Source organism: Pteropus vampyrus, unplaced genomic scaffold (assembly GCF_000151845.1).
Source record: "Pteropus vampyrus isolate Shadow unplaced genomic scaffold, Pvam_2.0 Scaffold38, whole genome shotgun sequence".
NCBI lineage: Eukaryota > Metazoa > Chordata > Mammalia > Chiroptera > Pteropodidae > Pteropus > Pteropus vampyrus.
The window spans coordinates 3,728,561-3,745,165 of NW_011888819.1; the positions used below are offsets into that span (position 1 = coordinate 3,728,561).

General features: G+C 37.5%; 1 protein-coding gene across 6 annotated transcripts in view; it reads left to right on the forward strand.

Annotated features, from left to right (window-relative positions):
- The window catches only part of APP (amyloid beta precursor protein), a 251,592-nt gene that overhangs the window by 172,200 nt on the left and 62,787 nt on the right, over positions 1 to 16,605 (forward strand). For all 6 annotated transcript variants that reach the window (XM_011358209.2, XM_023529517.1, XM_011358210.2 and 3 more), the window contains 3 exons: positions 1,734 to 1,892; positions 15,536 to 15,664; positions 16,471 to 16,570. In XM_011358209.2, coding sequence (XP_011356511.1) covers positions 1,734 to 1,892; positions 15,536 to 15,664; positions 16,471 to 16,570 — 388 coding nt within the window. The remainder of the gene's footprint in view (positions 1 to 1,733; positions 1,893 to 15,535; positions 15,665 to 16,470; positions 16,571 to 16,605) is intronic.

The window sequence follows — 16,605 nt, forward strand, 5'->3', positions numbered from 1 at the left end:
TAATAAAAGGCTACTTGACAGCGAGTAATACACTTGAAAAGGAAAAGGCATCCATAGGTGGTAAGACTCAAACACTTTTTTTTTTTCCCCAACAGCATGCACAACTGTAGACTGTAATTTTCTCTTTGCATTCGGATGAATTGGTGAACTTGTACCGAGGAAATCCTGGGTGAACGATCATTCAGGATGAGAGGAGGAAACTTTTTTCCTACAAAACGGATTAGCCTGGTCTTTAAATCAGTGTCACTTGCCAAGAATACTTTTTGCTACATTCACAACATTATAATGTTTACTCTTGGAATTTCTGGGGAGATTTAGAGCATTCTTTGCCGTTTACGATGTGGGTTGGCAAGCAGAGGGCTCTGATCACCCATCAGATCTTCGGTGGGGTGGATCTCAGGGTTTCTGGACACAGATCTTTTTGCTAAAGTCTCCTTTTCCTTCCTCTGGCATAGACTACTTCTTGGCATTGTGTTCATGGCATGTGTATACAGATGCAAAATGTTATATATGCTTTTTCCCACCCATCCCGTTTGAAAAATATACATTTTGAAATTTTATAACTTGCTTTCACAAAAAGACTAAAACCAATGTGTTCAATGTTTCCAACTTAATGTTGGAAAACCTTGTTCAGGAAATAGATGCCTTTTATGAATCATCGACATCTGTGCACATCCAAGAAAATGACTTCTATCCATTTCTCAGGAAAAGAAAAAAGACCAACTTTGTTTCACAGGGCCATATTGCTGGAAAAAATACAAACATTTATGTTCACTGTGCTACTCTCATAGATTATTTACATCTTAGTGTGAAGTCAGATATGGAGATAAGACTAGAAAATGATCAAATATAGAAGGAAAACATAACCTGTCATTAAATCTATATTTGAAAAGAAAACTGATGATTTTAAATTTAAATGTTTTCTTACTTTGTAGGTTATGAGAGAATGGGAAGAAGCAGAACGTCAAGCAAAGAACTTGCCTAAAGCTGACAAAAAAGCAGTGATTCAGGTAAAAACCTGAGCCCATTCTCTGCCCAGCCACACATGTCAGCAGCCTGTTTATTGAGTGCCTACAACTTTCCCATCATTTGCTGGAGCCTCATGTGTGATTGTTCATGTTCTCATCAACTTGGACTATTGCTAATTATTGTCTAGTAATAGAGTTGCTTAAACTCTGTCTTATTATTTGCTCCTAATTAGCTCAACTTGTAATTCATTTCCTTAAAACTCATAGTGTTACTTGCAGTCTGCTCTCAATAATATATCTTTTTGAGTTGCCATAATCTTCTGCCGTTTCTTCTCCTAGCGAAAAAATTATGTGATAATAAGAATTTTGCCTGGAGCCCCTCTCGAAATTACCTCAAATAAAGATGAGATTATCATGATCATTTTCTTAAATTAAAAAACTTTGAGTAGGAGAGGAATTTTCTTTTTAACATGTGATGTAATTTAGAGTTTCAAGAGTACATAAATTCATCCTACATTATGGTTAGTCAAATCAGTTTTCAGGGGCCATATATAATAATGATTTACAATAAGAAATTGAGTTTGAGGATGGAGTGCAAGCAAGAGAGGTAACCCATAAAACATGGTGACTTAGTCAAACTGTTGGCATGACTATGAGATCGTTGGTTAAAATGAAATTTGGTATCCCTTTTAAAAGACTCGAATTTGCTACCCCATCCTCCTTGTTCAGTTCCCAACTGACATGAGCGTGTGTTTGCAATGGCAGCATTTCCAGGAGAAAGTGGAATCTCTGGAGCAAGAAGCAGCCAACGAGAGACAGCAGTTGGTGGAGACACACATGGCCAGAGTGGAAGCCATGCTCAATGACCGCCGCCGCCTGGCTCTGGAGAACTACATCACCGCCCTGCAGGCTGTTCCCCCTCGGGTAGGTCTTGCCTCGCAGCCTGCTGAAGGCCACAGACAGACAGTCGGCTTAGGGGACACTGAGGACGAGGCCCTAAGAGAGAAATCTGGAGAAATGCTCTGAGCACTGTTATTCACAGGTTCTACCTCGGTCCATTCCATCTTGAAGGATAAAGGGTCACAGGGCAACCGCCTCCACAGAGCCCTCTCAGCACAATAGACATTTTTTCCACAGAGGGGTCAAGCAGGCTTCCCATGGGCTCCAAGTGCAAGGCCGGACTTGAGTCGATAAACTTGGGGTGGTGGCCATTCATGGCATAGTTGAAATCAGGGAAGCTCAGAAACTAGAAGGCCTTTAGACATAACCTAGCCCAGCCCCCTCATCGTATGCGATATAACTGATGAGGTCAGGAAAAGTTTGATTATAATGTGTCATGGTATATTTTAATCTGCCGTTAATCTCATCTGGCTGTTTTTTTTTTTATTGTATACAATATAGTTTTCATATCTAGAAGTTTAATCTGAGTTTTTGTTTGTTTTTTCCATATCTTACTTAACTTTCGAACCTATGAAATGCATTATAGTAACTGTTTTAATATCGTTGATTGCTACTTCTGACCTCATTGTCAGCTTTGGGTTAATTTTGATTGCCTTTTCTTCGTTATGTGTTATTTTTCTGCAGCCTTCCATGCCTAGTAATTTTTTTTATTGGCTGTCAACATTGCGAATTTTACCTTGTTGAGTGCTGGGTATCTTTGTATACCTATAATTATTCTTGAGCTAATGTAGTTAAATTATTTGAAAACACTTTTGATTCTTTTGAGTTTTGCTTTTAAGATTTGTAATGTGGGATCAGAGCAGTTATTAGCCTAAGGCTATTTGTCCTCAAAACTGAGGCAAGATCCTTCTGTGTAATTTACCATGTTGAGTTTTCCCATCTTGGTGGTGGAAGCTATTCCTGACTCTGCGTGAACATCAGACACTGTCACCGCTAATCCTTTCAGATGGCTTCCTTTTCCATGGCCTTTGTTAGTTTCTTTCACATGCATGCACTGATTATTAGTCAGCTGCATTCTCAAGGGGTATCATCTGCAAAGCTTTGGGTTCTCTCTGAACGACACCCTCCTCTCTAGTACTCTTTACTGTAACTGGTAGTCTCACTCCATACCTTCAACTCTGGGAGTCTGCCAGGCTCTGCTTGGTCTCCTTTCCTGGAGACATAGCCTGGAAACTCAAGACAACAAGTTTGGGCAATTATAGAACTCACCTCATTTGTTTCCCATTGCTCAGTATTCACTGTCCTTCATCTGATGCCTAATATTTTGCAGAAGCATACTTAGTTCTCTATATTCTGTCCGTTTTTTGGTTGTTATAGGTGGCAAGGTAAATCTGGTTCCCATTACTTGATCTTGGCTGAAACTGGTTGTCTCTGTGCACATTATATAACTAAACCAAAAAGCCACCAACTTACACCGATTCTCCTTATTTTGATTTTTCTTTCCAAAGTTACAGAAATCTCTGAAAAACCATAAAACAGCTTTTGGTACTCTTCCAGACAGCGAGATAGTACTGACTCTGTTCTACCAATGACATCACTGAGATGGAGTGGCTGGTCCAGGGTGACACCACCAGTAATGGATAGGATGGAACTATGAATCACAGTTGACCACGGCTGTGCCTTCTTACTAGACCATGCTTCCTCTCAGAACAAAAAGCTTTTGAAAAAGAATAATTCACATTAGCATTTTTATTTTCTATTCAGAAAAAAAAAAAAAAAATCTCTGTCCCAGCACTGCTCAGTAAAATTTTGTTTATGTCTCTTCGGAGAAGAAGTTCCTTGGTTATTCTCTTTTTCTGGAAGACTCGATTTTGGGGGCAGGACTATCGGGATCATTTGCCAAAGCAGAACAGAGTGGCGGGTGTTGAGACCGGAATCTTATTAAGTGACCTTTAGTGAAGCGTTCTAGCTGCAAGTCTAATCTCTGAAGTAAGATCTAAGCTAAATGGTCATTGATAGAGCTAAACATAAAGCGAGGACTGAATGGAGTCCTGAACAAATGCATCCTTCAAATCTCAGTCCCGTTAACATCAACAGGAAAGACTGTGATAAGAAGCATGTTTGCCCGAACTTCAGTGTTATCAAACGGGATAATTTTAGATTGGTCATAATCGTGCTTGCTCTGGGCCTGGTGATCACTTCATGTTGAATTAGACAACATGTTTACTTGAAATTAAAATTAGAAACTGGATTAAGAAGAACTGTTTTATTGTCAAAAAAAAAAAAAATCAGATGTTGATTGAGCCAAGGATTCCTGTTGCATTCTTACCTAGAAATGCATAAAACACTCCCAGGAAATAAAAACTGGAGTTGGAGAGTCGCAGGCCTGCGATCATGGTATTACCTACCATTTTTCTTAAGTTACCTTCTTTGTCTGAGTGTTCCATTCAGATTTTAATGTGCAGCTTGATATGGCACTTAGCTCTCTATTTTGGAAATTGCAAGAAAATTCTAAATCCCTTTTTTGAAGATGTTCATATATTGCTGTTGAAAGACATAAATCAAAAGCTCGCCAGTTATTGTCTGCAAAAGGTCACATTTTAAATTGTAGCCATAAATAAATATTTCTGAAATATTCCTCATACTTAACACAGGGCCTGGAAAATATGAAATATTTAGTAAATGTTCGTCAAATATAAGGAAATGCATTAGTCGTTGTTTTTTTCCTATAGATTATGTAGCTGATATCACCTTCAGAATAATTATTCCTTTAATCCTGACCACATTCTACCATATAGTCCTAGATTTTGCAAACATGGGAATCTGAAACAACATGCTTTTTTTTTTACAGTGTCTTTGAAATTCAGATTTAACGCATACCCCTCATCTATATTTTTTATTCCAAGGTGGAAGTATTACATGATGATGTTTTGTTCAGCTAGAATTCCTTGTTCTACCATGAATTTCATATGCAAGTTGCTGTGTCTGTGTGTGCTTTATGTTCCAGATTGCCTTTTTAATTAATTATGTGCCTGCTGGCCAATACACTGAATTGCCAATCTAAAAGTGCATTGTTTGAATCATATTTAGAATTACACACACACACACACACACACACACACACACACACACACACATACACATATATATATATTTCAAATATTATAATAATTTAAAAAATTTTATTTTCCCCAGGAATAAAAATAGAATACAAGTGTGTCTTTACACTCGGGATAAACTCTTAATCTGTAGAGGGCTGGTGACTCTTCTAAGGACCAGCCCCTTCAATTGACTCACTTTTCTAAAAGTTCCCTTGGAAAAATCAAGATTTTTTTTTTTTTTTTGAGAAAAGTTAAATTCCTCTTAATGTTGCATCACACATGGCTAAACTCTCATCACATTTGGGGGCCTTCCGGCTTCCAAACTTAAGTTTAAATTATCATCACTTAACAAGCTCTCTACAGTCCTGTGCTTCTGTCTTCGTACTTTATCAGAGCTGGTATTCAGCACTCACAACCTCATGAAATATGAGCTAACTGCTGTCTGAGCCTTCCATCTTGTAACTGTCAGGATACTACCTCATCGAGAGAGAGATGATAATATTGCCTGACTGTCTAACCTTCTCTGTAATCCGAAGCGACATTAGACTTAAGTAGAATCCTGTACAGTTAAACCAAAGGCTGGGTGGGAATTTCTATTTAAAATAAACTTTCCATTTTAGGCTTAGGTCTGGAAAAACTTAAGAGCTCCTAATTAGTAAGAATTGAAATGTTTTTAAAGATGACAGATGAATAACCAAACCTTTCTTTGTAATTCTAAGATTTTTGACATCTTTATGGATTCTTAGTCTAAATCTTTTGTCAGACAACATTCTAATTATTATCCTGCCTTTAACGAATTTTAAGCATTTTCTATGTGGGAGTGAGAATTAGGAGACATTTTCACATATGAAAATGCCTGATCATCTGTGCCAGTATACCAATAATGTTTTGGTTTTTTTCCAGCTTCTCATGATTACAGTCATCTTATATGTACTAAAATTAATTTCATGTTTATGTCTGATGCTTTATACTCAGACTCTCAACATCTGAGGGAAAAAATTGGGGAGCAGTTTCTTTAGCACCTGCATCCTTTTTTTTTTTCTCATTTCTGATTAGTTCAGCCAAATGTTTAATTTTTCCTAGACTCCTAAAAACCTCTCCCTAGAATTCTTTGGTAGAACATTAATGTAATGATTTGTGAGACTTATTAAGGAGCATGGGTTTTGTCCCTAAGTTAAGATTTCGCACAACACTATTTGGTGAATTCTAACAGCAGGACAATCAATGTTAAATAAGAAGCAATCATTGGGGAAAATGAAGGACAGCTATTAAATGGGCCTGTTGTGACAGGCAAACTAATGATGGCGGAGGGAGGTTCCAAGGAAATCGATCTTTATCCAACGTGAATGTTGGCGTAACTACATTTTGTAAAGCAAAAAGGAAATTGAGGTTCTAAACTTGGCAATTTTAGTTATTATATGATATTGCTAACCGCCCTTCTCCCAATGACCCTTCATTTTCTATGTATATTTACACAATATGCGTAGATAGCATATATCTCCAAAGTAAATATGATACATCTACACCTCAATATAATCGATGGTAAATAAGTTAAAAATTATTTGATAAGTTCTTATTAATATGTGAAGGCACTGAGGGGGCGAGTACTAAGATGTTTAAGTCATCCTACCCTCATGTTTTTATTGTAATCAAAACTTCATAAAGCTGTTTGGAATGTACTTTTAAGTTAAAAGACTGGTAGTTGAAAATCATCTTTAAGAAATGTAAATAATTATACTATACCTCATATTTATTATTTGTTCATTCATCATTTATTTTAAGTTGAGACTTATGAAAATTGATGAGCACAAAGGGACTCATTAACTTAAGAGCTTTTAAGGACAGACCGGTAACAAACAGCGGATGCTAAGAAAAATAGAGAAATTAGCATTTAATGAACAAAATCCTATAAACTATGGTGAGTGGTTTGCATGCTAGTTCAGTAATGCCTCTCAGTATTACTCCTTACCTTGCTTGAATCTTTACCAAGCTTAACAGATCTTGCTAAAGACCAGTGGGCAGTATGTAACCAGAGATACCAGTGTTTTCTGTTTTTAATTGAATTAAATTAAACAGAAAATTAAGTATGTAAGAAAGGCATTAGCTTGAAAGCCATCCTGTGCCTCTGAGACCATATTCATCACCTAGATTCCCTCCAGAGCAGAACCCCATTTGTCACTGCCTTCATCAGAGGCTGTCAAAACATATAGCACTGCGGTGTCATATCTTGTTCCTGCAAAGGCTTCATGTATATATTTACGTGGTTTTGTCTATTTTCACTTAATCTTTGAGTATGAAAACATAAATATTTACTTTTTTAGATAAATTCACAGCACATTATTTAATAATCCAGTGTTTACTCAGCTGTCTGGCATTACAGACATCTGCCCTATGGAGCAGATAGCAACAAGCGCCCTTCCTCCTGGAAACATGTACACACACACAAAATGACGCTTGGGTTTCCAAGAGCTTGCTCATTTTGTGAAGCTCGTCCTTGAATCTGTTTAAGGGCCCTAGTAATATTTGGATTTGTATAAGCTTTATCTTGAGTTTCCTTATATTAATAATATTTCTAGTATGTCAAGGCACTGTAGTTAGAGTATGAGGAGGAGGTGAAATTAAAAGAAATATAAATGTGCATATCTTGGAACATGGTAACCAATTAGGGGAAGCAAAAATGCCAAAATCCAAGTATGAATATGCAAAATTAAAGCATATTATTATAACTCTGTATTCAGAAGTCAAGAATATGTCACATGTGGCATTTGTCAGATGGTCAGACCCATCTGACAAACTCTTCCAAAGGTCTGTGGTACTTTAGAACATCTTTTGTTTATGATTTCTTCCGTGACGCTGTGGGCTTTGCCTTCTGGGTTGCATTAATAATCCTGTCCACCCTTAAGACTTAAACATGTTTTACTGCTGGAGTAAACAAGAATTGAAGGCATACAAGTCCAAACAATTTCTGGCTCTTCTTTGCTCTCAGGTCAGCTGATCTAAGTTGGTCCAAAAGCATAAATCCTGGGGTTTGATTCAGGTCCTAAATTTTGGTTCTTTATGTTGTCTTCAGTAAATTATAGCTGTGGTCTGTGTAACTAAAGGAAAAACTATTACCTCTACTGTCAATACCATGACACCAAGTGTGTGGGGTTTTTGTTCTCTCACATTAAATAATTCTAATACTACCCAGAGTTAGCATAGACCCCATAAGTTTAGGGCTCAGCCTCACAAAACTTTCCCCCTTTTCAGAAGCTAGTCGCGAGTCCCAGGTCATCGCCTGTACTTCTGACCTAAAAACTATAAACCAGGATTTCCACCTCTTCTTTGGGCTGATAATTTACTAGAACAAGTCACAGAACTCAGATAAATGCTTTACTTAAATGTTAGTGATATGTTATAAAAGATAGAACTCAGGAGCAGCCAGCTGGAAGAGATGCACAGGCAAAGTATGGGGGAGGGGATGTGGAACGTGCGTCCCCTCAGGGCACAGCATCTGCACAGCGCCCTGCTGTAGTCACCAACAGATAATACATTTCATAACAGAAGATGCTTCTGTCACTTTTGTCACTCTTTGTCATTACAAGAGTTTTTGGAACTCTATGTCAGGAGCTGGGGGCAGAGACCAAATATATATTTCCTATTATGTTGCAGTAATCAAAATAAGTTATTTCTGAGAACTAGCAAAGTGTCTGAAAAAATAATGAAACCTGTTATCTTTGACGTGTCACTAATTTGTGAGTAACAGGATTAGAACCACCCTTATTTTCTGCATTTTAGTAGACCATAGAAATCACCTGTCTTTTAATTCCCAGCTTTGCCATATATATAACCTGTAACTTGGAACAGGTGATGTATGCTCCCTCCTCCATCTGCAAATTGGGGTTAACTGTTCTACTATTAACCTTATTCTAGCTTCTATTCTCCATAATTAGAAAAACAGAAGGAGAAATCGAAGGTTGAGATGAAATCGTAAAGTAGAAAAATATCTTCCTTCCTAAGGAGACAAAGGATAGAGTACATTGTTAGGATAGAATGTATGGAAGTTTGGGTGCCCTGTGCCTCTTAGGACGTCATCTGCTTCCAGAGGATGGAGGGAAGGGATGGGATGACCTTGGTTTTGTCTGGGTGCTTCTGTGCAGTTAAGGCGCAAAGCCAGAGCCAAGTAGTAATCTGGATGTGCTGTAGGAGGCAACGCAGCTAATGCCTCCACGTTCTCAAACCCTGAGAAACACTGGACAGGGGTGGGATCCAGAGTCTGCCATTTCTCCAGTTGCTTCCTCAAGACTTCTAAATACTTCTCTATTCAACTTGTCATGGGATTGTGTTTTGCCTTCTTACTCTTATTTTAAACTACGGAAATCATTTCAGTGTCATGCTGAAAAAAGGAATGTAGGTGAATTTTGCAGTGGACTCTAAAAATTTTATCTCAACTCCTAGGTTTAAAGATGAAACATATGTGATTCAAAGGTTCCCATGGAAGCTTCTCCGAACGTTTGGGGCATTATTTTGTTTTTGAGGGCGAATGTTTTGTGGGGGGTTGTTTTGCTTTGTTTTCAGAATTTCTTTCTTGCAGCAGTACGGGTACATGTGAAATGCTGAGGGCCAACGTGGCAAAGTAAACTCAATGGAGACCATCTCAAGCAGAAAGGGTCTTAACTCTCTTAAGTGTTTTTTAAACCGGTACAAAGAGATTTTGTACATTTTATTTATATGCTTAAGATTTCTTGAAATCCGAGATGTAGAGCTGTGAAAATAAGGGCTCTGAACCTATTTTTGAAAACAAGAGGGAATTGCTTTTTCGTGGTTGGTAATTAACTTACCCAGTCACAGGGCTGGAAACCACGAGGGTGCAATTTAATGCTCCAGGAGAGGGCTTTCTGAATGACTCTCCGTGACCTGGAACGGTTAGGGTGCTCCCCATGAAGTGACTCATTTACTTCCTCCTCCTTGGCAGGATTATGCCCAGGGCTTTTCAAGGCTCTTGACAGATCATTCCTTCCCATTTATTGGGAAATGGTTTAAGACACAAGTATCTTCTGATAAGATGCCAGATTTCTGAATCAAGCATAAAATGACAGAGGGGGACAATGGAGCTGAATAGTCATGTTTTTATATACCTCCCACGTGAACCATGGAATGAAAAGCTTCACATTCAGACATGACTGGCATTGAATCAGTCTAATGTGTGTGATTGATCCTAGGTTCAGGGGCAGCAAATTTATGAAAATGCATAAAAGAACCAAGTGAAAAAGGCGCAGTACATCTGAGAAGTGGGGAAATTAATTTTTTTAAAAATTGCTCCTCATAGGGAAAGGCCATGAAATTTCCTTCAAAATTATCTACATGAACCTGACATCAAAACCCAAGACACAAGAAGACAAGCTATGTTCTACAATTAATGAAGTGAATCTTCTTGTTGACACCAGTACGAAAATGCTGTAGAATCTATTAAATATTTGCAGAGAAGAGTTCCCCATTCAAACAGCTCCCTAAAGCCCACTGGATGGATAGATCAAGTGTAGTTTAAAATCACTACGTTCCATGAAAATTGGGCGTGCATTTGTTCTTAGTAGAGAAAATAACCTTAGTAGGTTATTTTCAACTGAGATACCGTGAAGGATATATTTTGCTACTGGAACTACTTGTGAAATTATATTTAGGTTTAGGTTATCTGTTAATTTAATTAAATCTTTTTTTTTAGCCACAAATTGTGCCAGGAACTGTGCCAGCAGCTAGAGGTGTGTTTTACTCTTGCTCCAAAACAGGAAAATGGTTAAGGTTCCCGAATGTAAATCTTCAGGTTACATCTATTTTCAAGTTACGTCTGATCCTTTTTAGAAACGTCTGCTCTTAGTCCTTTAAGAAATTTATTTTTGAAATGAGTTTTTTCAAATGCATTGTGATTGTGAAGTGAAGTCCGTGCAAACTGAAAAGTGTCCCATCAGATGCAAATAGAAAATTGGTAATTACACATAAACACTCTTTCAGAAACAATAAATGACAAAAAGGATTGGATATAATTAGTACCCTGGGGCAGATTTTTACCTTTTATCTGTTTTTTGCTGTAAATTTTAATAATAAGATTTTGCATTTAATGCCAGTATAACCAGATTTTAGTAATAATACCTAGAATATCTAAATTGTGAAATAAGAGAAATATGGCAGGAGAAAAATGTAATTAGAAGTTCTAAAAGATTTCAAGACTTGAGAATGATTGAAATCGTACACATAAAGCTTAAAAACATGTTTCTTAAACTCACTTACTATCAATATCTTTATGATGAGCTACTAAATTTTTATGCTTGTTTTTCTAATCATATGGATAATCCTGTCTTAAATGTAAGTATAGTGACAATAGTAATAGCTAACTTACTTTAAGGGAATATATTTCTATAGAGATACCAGGTATTTTGTTCCTGTCTTTTCTGTATGAGTGTTTCTGTGTTTTTAATTAAAATTTTAAGAAATTCATCTTTATCCTAGAATGAAGAAATAAAACTCTCTGAACAAACAAGATTCTCTTTTATTATGCAATAGATGATACCGATCTAGAGATAACTAGTTTTAAGCCTTTGGAATCTGTATTCTGGCTAAAAGTTATAAAGGCAATTATTTCTTTATTTAAATGAAATATGCAGGAATCAAATACCAAAGGTAGAGCTCTTTTTTTAACCTAAATAAAAATATAAAAGTATAGGGAAATGTTATCAGTTTTTCTTAACAAAAAAATAGTATTTTCTGAGGTGTAGGGATAACCGCCATTTTATTTGATATGATTTATCTGCCTACTCTAACATAAGAGCTAATCTGATTTTTATATTTTTCATTTCTAAACATAATTCCTAGAAATGTGTTTGCATGATTAAATCAACCAAGCAGAACCCTATAATTCATTTATTGAGGGATATGATAAGTTCCCAGTCGTCTCATGTCCTGAGGCATAGGCATCAGGGAGAAAAGGCTTATGTTTATCTAGATGCACACACAGTGTGTGTCTGAGCTCACATAAACAATGATGAGGTCATCGCTTACCAGGGGCTTTTACGGCTCATTGTCCTTGCAGGATCTTTGTTCCCTGGGAGAGAGAGCGAAAGCCACGCTGAGGCCTGGGGAGTCTGAGGCCTGGGGAATCGTGAGAGCCTGGTGTGCTGCCGTTTCATTCTCACACTGTAGGGATTTCAAGGGAGGAAGTTAGGAGTACATTTCGGAAGCATATAAAGAAATGTCAGTACTAAATGAGATGAGCAATATGAAACATGTGAACACATTTACCACTTAATTATCCGTCTTAATAAAAGATAAAGATGGGTTTAGAACTAAAATCCGTGAATTTAGAAAATGATTAAAGGTATTAGTTAAAAGCCTCACTTTTAACTAATACCTTTAATCATTTTCCAGTAATCCTAAACAGATTGACAGAGGACCTTCCTATCTTGCTATTTCTCCTCCCTGCATCTGACGCATCTCTTAGAGCGGAGCGGAGTGTCAAAAACCAAGGACAGTAATGGAGAGATTGAACAAGCTAAATCTGGATGGTTTTCCGCACAATTGAGAGGGTGGATATTAGCATGTCTTAGAGTATTATCAGAGCTTAAAAGAACTAGAAATCCAGGCAGAGACTCTCAGAACATATTCTCTTTCCTAACCACTTAATTATTTCTGTTTTCAGCGCTGTACATTACTTTGTGAAACTGTCTTTGGCTTGGTCCATTTTAGAGTTTCCTTGACAGGCAGGATCACTGGTGATTAGGAGAATGGGCCCTTGAAAGAGTTGGACTACCTGTTCTGGCTTCAGCACCAACAGCTCTGTAGCTGGCTGTGTAACCAGAGATGTAGCCCTCGACCTCCTTTGTGCCTTGTTTGCTTCACCTATGAAGTGAGGTGAGCAGCTGTACCTGTCATAGGGTTGATAGGAAGATTAGAAGCGTTTCTATGAATAAAGCACACGAAACATGATTTAACAGAAAGAAAAGACGGGGAGGGATTTGTGGCAAGTAGTAAGTAGAAGAAACGGAAGTGTGTAAACCTGCTGCGAACTAAGCTTTATGCTCAGTAACTAACACAGGACATTTCTAATACTCATATACTCTATGTGAAAGATTAAATTTGCCTGAATTGCAGAGATGAGAAGATTGACACTTGCACACTCTTATTCATTTTAAACTTGATGGATACGTTAATAATTGGCCCATGGGCGTGGGTGCTGTTTGTGGTGGGAGCGGAAGACAAAGGAGACCCAGATGTTAGTTAAGGTAAATTACCTCCCGGTTCTCTAATTTGGGGTTTGACCTAATGCGATAACGCTGAGGCCAGTTCAGAGCCGTTACATCCTGGTGACGGTCCTTATAGAAACCTTCATAGGTGACAATCTGCAAAAATAAAAAGTTATGATGACAAGTAATTCTCATGGTTTAAGTGTTTTTTAATATGAGCTCTTTTTAAAAAAATTCCTTTAAAACAGTAAATTTTTTTCAAGAGAAAAAAAGGGAAATAGAGCAATTAAGAGAGCACATTAAGCCAGTCAGCTGCATAAATAAGGAGCAGGGACATCACGGAGACATGCAATTAGTTGCAACCCTTTCTGTCTCCAACTTTGGAAGTATAATTGCAATAGAACCAGAGGGAGTTTTTAGGCCCTGGTTTTAAATAACAAGCAAGCATCAAGTGTATATAATATCCTCATTGCACAAATCCTGCATATAAAATATCACTCATATTCAATAAGTCAGCCTTTAACTTCTGACCTTTTAAAAAATTATCTTTTTCAAATTAGTGCACATCAACCTATAATCTTTTCAATATATGTATTATCAATGTAGTTATCTCTTACTACTTTTATTCTTCTTTTAAGATTTAAAAGACCATTCTCTGACTTGTAGATTCGAACAGATTTCACAGTGCAAATGAGAATTATAATGATCTCTGGTCAAAAGCCATGTTTCAAGCTACGATTTCTGCCTTTTTTGAGATGATGGAAGAGTACATTTCTTCTAGGGTAAAAGAAATAATAAGGCAGATGAGGGCAGCTTTATTTTCTTTTTATTGTTTTTATTTGTTTTTATAAGTATAGTGGTGTTACCTGTGGAGAGCATTAAGCAAGCTACCAAGTATTGCATGATTCTTTAAAGAAAGACCCAATCTGGTCTTTAAGGATCTCACAGGTGAAGAGGGCAGTCAGAAACATGAATAATTTAACAGACTGTGTTAAGCGCTATGATGGGGACCTGCATAGCATTTCATGGGAGCACAGAGAAAGGGCACCACCTCCACCCAGGATGTCAGGGAGGTGGCCACTAAGTTAAACAAGCACAAGGAGAAGGCGGGGCACATCTCATAAAAAATTGCAACCTCCACCTCCTCCCACCCCTTTCCCTCTCCCCCGCCCCGCCCACCCCATGCCTAGGAATAAATTCTGTACCTTCCAATCGATTTTCAAAGTGCCCACGATAAGTCAATAATAGCTAGCTTTACCCAGCTGGCCAAAATCCTGTTCCTGACATGAACTTTCATAGGTAATTATTTTGTTTTAATGAAGAAGAAATGTGTATCTTTGGAAATCATTTTACAAAATCACCTAGTAGAATGCATATAGCAGTGGAATTGTTGAAGACAAAAACAATGAATGTTTTCAAGTAAGATTGGAATAAAAATGAAATGGAACCAATTAGGGAAAAAATAGAAGCACTTAAGAAATTTAATTGTTGCTGAAAGAATCGGCATCTGATGGTGTAGAAGGAATTTAATTAAATTTCAAAGTAAAATAACTAGAGTTTCACTTTGGCCTTTCTCCTAGGAAAATATACTGTCCCTTAGAGCTTATCAGTTATTTCTTGGCCTACAAATTAGTCATAGTTAAGTTGCCTGTTATTTTTCTCATTTTGATCATTATACTGTTATATGTTACTTATGGTGGGATTATGTGTGCAACATTACTGCTGAGGTAACCACTGAGACTCTTCATGGTCTTGTATGCCCCTGAATATTTGGGTGGGATAAGAGAAGGACCGAACCTAGATCTGACAGATCCAAAATCAACTCCTGTTTAACATCAGAATGTTGCTGTTTAAAAAGAAAATGCTAGTTAAGGAGGACAGTCATCATATCTATCAAATATTAAGTAATTTTATAGAAATGAAGAGTGACTAATCAACTGAGTAATTACCCATTAAGAAAGGAATGCAGACATGGTTCCATAGTGTAGCCGTAAGCAGGTCTGCTTTACACACAGAAGGTCCTAGGTACGTGCCCCAGTGGAGCCACAGTCCATGGTCTATGGCCACGCCACCCGGAACAAGCCCGATGTCTGATCTCGGAAACTAAGCAAGGGCAGGACTGGTTAGTACTTGGATGAGAGACTACCTAGGAAGACCAGGTGCTGTAGGCATAAATAATAATTTTTTTAAAAAAAAAGGGAACGGGATTGATATTGAGAAAGGAAAGCTGCAGAAAGATGACTCACAACGCTTTCAGACTGTGAGATGAGTGGACCCTCTAACCCAAAGCCATTGGAAGAGGCAATATTTTACACAAACCCCTAATTTATTTTTTCGTTTTTTTCCCCCACAGCCTCGTCATGTATTCAACATGCTCAAGAAGTATGTCCGCGCTGAGCAGAAAGACCGACAGCACACTCTAAAGCACTTTGAACATGTACGCATGGTGGATCCAAAGAAAGCTGCCCAGATCCGGTCCCAGGTAAGCATGAAACATAGGCATCATCTCCAACTTTGACAATCTAGGGTTCTTGGTCTTTGGTTCAGATCTTTAGTAATTCCCAGAGTAGCTACAGGTGTCATGTTGCTACAGCAACCAGTCTTCAATACCTGGTAAATCCCAAAGGCTTGTCTTAGACCAACATGTATTTTGGCACTTTCTGAATTATGAAAATAATAGACAATATAAAAAATGTTTGCTGTTATTGATGCTTAAAGGGACCGTGTAAATCTCTGATCACTTAAAATGAAGAAAACGAAGACCTCTAAAATTGGTTCAGGTAGACTGTAGTCGGCAATCAGAAATTCACAGTGCTTGGATATAATGTGAGCCTGAATGAAGCCCTACTATGTAATAATATGTTTTATATTCCTCCATTCCCAAAGGTTGACAACTGGCATCTGCTTCTAGAAATCTGAAATTTTACATTTCTTTAAATAGAAGAATTTAAAATATATTTTTTTCATGAAATATCTAGTCAAATTAAAATGTTCTGATTTATTTGCAAATTTGCAAAGTAATATATTTAGGACATCAGAGATTATTTAGAGACTTCAGTATTAGGAATCAGAATTGGATGAAATGATCTTTTTAAATGGCTTTGTATAGGAAATTTAAAGCAGCTCCAAGAACTAAGGGAAACAGAAAAATAAGGATGCCCTTTCAGATTAAAAGTTTCAGCAACATTTTGTTTTATTTTAAAGTTTGTATCTGCAGTGTTTGCTAAGGAAAATAACTATTCCTTACTCCAGAGAAGGTTAACCTGCAGCTGTCATTCTTTGATGCAGGTTATGACTCACCTGCGTGTGATTTACGAGCGCATGAACCAGTCTCTCTCCTTGCTCTACAATGTACCTGCAGTGGCCGAGGAGATTCAGGATGAAGTTGGTGAGTAGGCTGTTCTTTTACTGCTATGCATATAC